At 36.9% G+C, this 2,822-nt stretch overlaps 1 protein-coding gene across 1 annotated transcript; it reads left to right on the forward strand.

The window, feature by feature from the left end:
- Positions 392-2,344, forward strand: LOC107624099 (uncharacterized protein At5g39865-like). The gene has a single exon (XM_016326553.2). The coding sequence runs from the start codon at positions 982-984 to the stop codon at positions 2,242-2,244; it is 1,263 nt and encodes a 420-aa protein (XP_016182039.1). The 5' UTR covers positions 392-981; the 3' UTR covers positions 2,245-2,344.

The raw sequence follows: 2,822 nt of genomic DNA on the forward strand, positions 1-2,822 counted from the left end.
TGTCATTTTAATCAAGTGTTTAATATCAAAACTAAAATAACATTTATACGTCTATATATCAAATTTTTCCTAGTTTTACAAAAAGAAAATGAGAATTAACTTGGTGTGATTTTTCATTTTTACAATTTCGAAAACCTCTAGTGTAGTCAGCAATTTTGGGGTTTATCTTCTCTTAACAAATGGAGCAATTTTCAAGTTTTAGAAGGTTCTGCAGAACGCGGCTGAGAGTGGTGATCACGGAGAAGAGCTAATAGCGCGTGAACGGTGGGTCCCATGACATCTGTTTTTCCATTGATCCACGCGCCACAAATGGCGAGTACTTCCAACATTGCCGCCACCCGCCAGTAACTTGCATTTTCAACCGACAGAGAAAACCGGCTTATTCCATGTAATGAAACTATGAAATGTAACAACACACCACAAACAACAACGTTAATTAACATATGAAACTCACCATGTACTGCCAAGGTTGCTGTAACAAACTTTGAGATAGTTTCGATTCCTCCTTAGTTTTTGGAGAAGTGAGAGAATCAATATCTCAATCAGAATCATTCAAAATTCAAGCTTCAAAAACACCATTTCCTCTATAAAATCCCATCAAACCCCAACCCTATATTTTTCTTTTCTTTTTCTACTACTACTACTACTACTACTACTTTATTTCTCTTTTTCTCTCTAAAGAATCTAGAGAGAGACAGGGGAAAAGCGTGTATGTTACAGTTAGATTAGATTAGATGTTGTTGATGAAGAATATTTGGTGATTAAATCATTGATTTTTTCTCCTTCACTCTCAGCCATCTTTGTTTGACTTTCAATTATTATAGTTCAGTTTCCTTCCCTGTTTCCCCTTTCTCTTTTTCCCAATTTAAGACTTGTTCTTCTCTGATTGAAACATCATTTCTAGAAAATTCTTTCCACCAAAATCATCAATACAATTCTGTTTTAACACATTGTGATTGGATTTGATAATTGGGATTGAAAATGGGTTGTGCTAGTTCAAAGCAAAAGGAAAAGAGGTGCATCCATTGCAACTCTTGTGCTTATTCTGAAAGAATGCCCAGAAGCTATTCGATGCATGTCCACCACCCACCTCAGAGAAAAGGGGACAGTTACCATGTTGTGGCACTTACATCAACCACACTTGGCTCTCTTGATCACTTATCAACCAAGATTTCTGCTTCTTCTGGTGCTGCCAATGGATTCAGATTCACCAATGAGAATGAGAGTGAGAATGAGAAGGAGAAGGAGGTCTTGATCTCAAATGCAAAGACATGGTCCAATATGATTGAGGAGAAGTTGCCAAAGGTTGTTATGATGCCAAAGACACCAATCACAACACCACCTTGTGATGAGGAGCCAGAGACAATTAACACATGGGAACTCATGGAAGGTCTTGAGGACACAACAACAACAACAAGCCCTTTGATGAGGTCACCAAATCATCACTTTGTAAGAAGCTTCTCCTTTGATGTCAATGTTAACAGGGGCCATCTTGATCCAAATCCACCCAACAACAAGTCTTGTTGTTTCATAGAGAATAATCATGGAAATGATGAATCCAAAAAGGGAGGGGAGCCATATCTCATAAAGAAAGGAGTTTCTGAATGTAATGGATTCTCTTGTGATGAAGAAAAGAAGAAGATCTGTGATGATGATGATGATGATTTTAAGCACACCCCATTTGGGAAGAAGGAAAAGGTTGTGTTTTACTTCACAAGCCTTAGAGGGGTAAGAAAGACTTATGAGGATTGCTGCCATGTGAGGCTTATTCTGAAAGGATTGGGTGTTAAGATGGATGAGAGAGATGTGTCAATGCATTCAGGGTTCAAGGAGGAGCTCAAGGAGCTACTCCGGGCCGGTGGCGCATTCGGTAAAGGAGGAGGGTTGCCGAGGGTGTTTGTTGGAGGAAACTACATTGGTGGAGCTGAGGAAATTCAGAGAATGCATGAAGAAGGGAAGCTTGAGAAGTTGCTTCAGTGTTGTGAGAAGATTGATGAGAATAATAATGTTGATGGTGGAGGAGTGTGTGAGGCATGTGGTGATATAAGGTTTGTGCCTTGTGAAACCTGTTATGGAAGCTGCAAAATCTACTATGATGAAGGCTATGATGATGATGATGATGATGACGATGATGATGAAGAACAACAAGAACAAGATAGTGATGAGGTTGGTGATTGTGGATTCAAGCGTTGCCCTGATTGCAATGAAAATGGACTAATTAGATGCCCAATTTGCTGCTACTAGTTTTCATCATAATAGTATTATGGTAACATTTAACTATATTGTTCTTGGAAACCAATTGTTTTTGGAATTTGGATCCAATCTTTTTTTTTTGAGTTGTGTCTTCTGGTGTTTGTTTCATATCCAAACTTTCTTATTTTATTTTTTATTTTTTATGTACAGTGAAGTTTTGGTGACTGATATATTGATGTAATTGATCATATTAAAGAGAAAAAGGAAGCAAGTTTTTCTGCACAACTAGTGCTGTTACTGCATAATATGTTAATTCTTTGTTCAATTTCAAATTTTCAATGCTGTGATGTTTTAGTTAGCAGTGAAATTATGTTTGGTGCTTGAATGCTTTTGATGAGAACTAAAACTTATCAATTTAGTTATCAAATTTTATTTGATTCTCTGCACTAATTAAATTGAACATTGTATGCATCCCCTTAGAACATGAGATTCAGGTGTTGTTAATAATCATAATAAGCATAAATTCATAATAATAATAAGTCAAAGAAAGTGATGCAAAAAATAAGAGCATGATGTTAGCTAGGGAGACATTTTCTTGTGCAAGTTTTGCCGGAGATCTTGTGAATTAG

Source organism: Arachis ipaensis, chromosome B10 (assembly GCF_000816755.2).
Source record: "Arachis ipaensis cultivar K30076 chromosome B10, Araip1.1, whole genome shotgun sequence".
NCBI lineage: Eukaryota > Viridiplantae > Streptophyta > Magnoliopsida > Fabales > Fabaceae > Arachis > Arachis ipaensis.

What these genes read in the sequence shown, in the direction of transcription:
- LOC107624099 (XM_016326553.2), top strand. Translation starts at nt 982, where the DNA reads ATGGGTTGTGCTAGTTCAAAGCAAAAGGAAAAGAGGTGCATCCATTGC.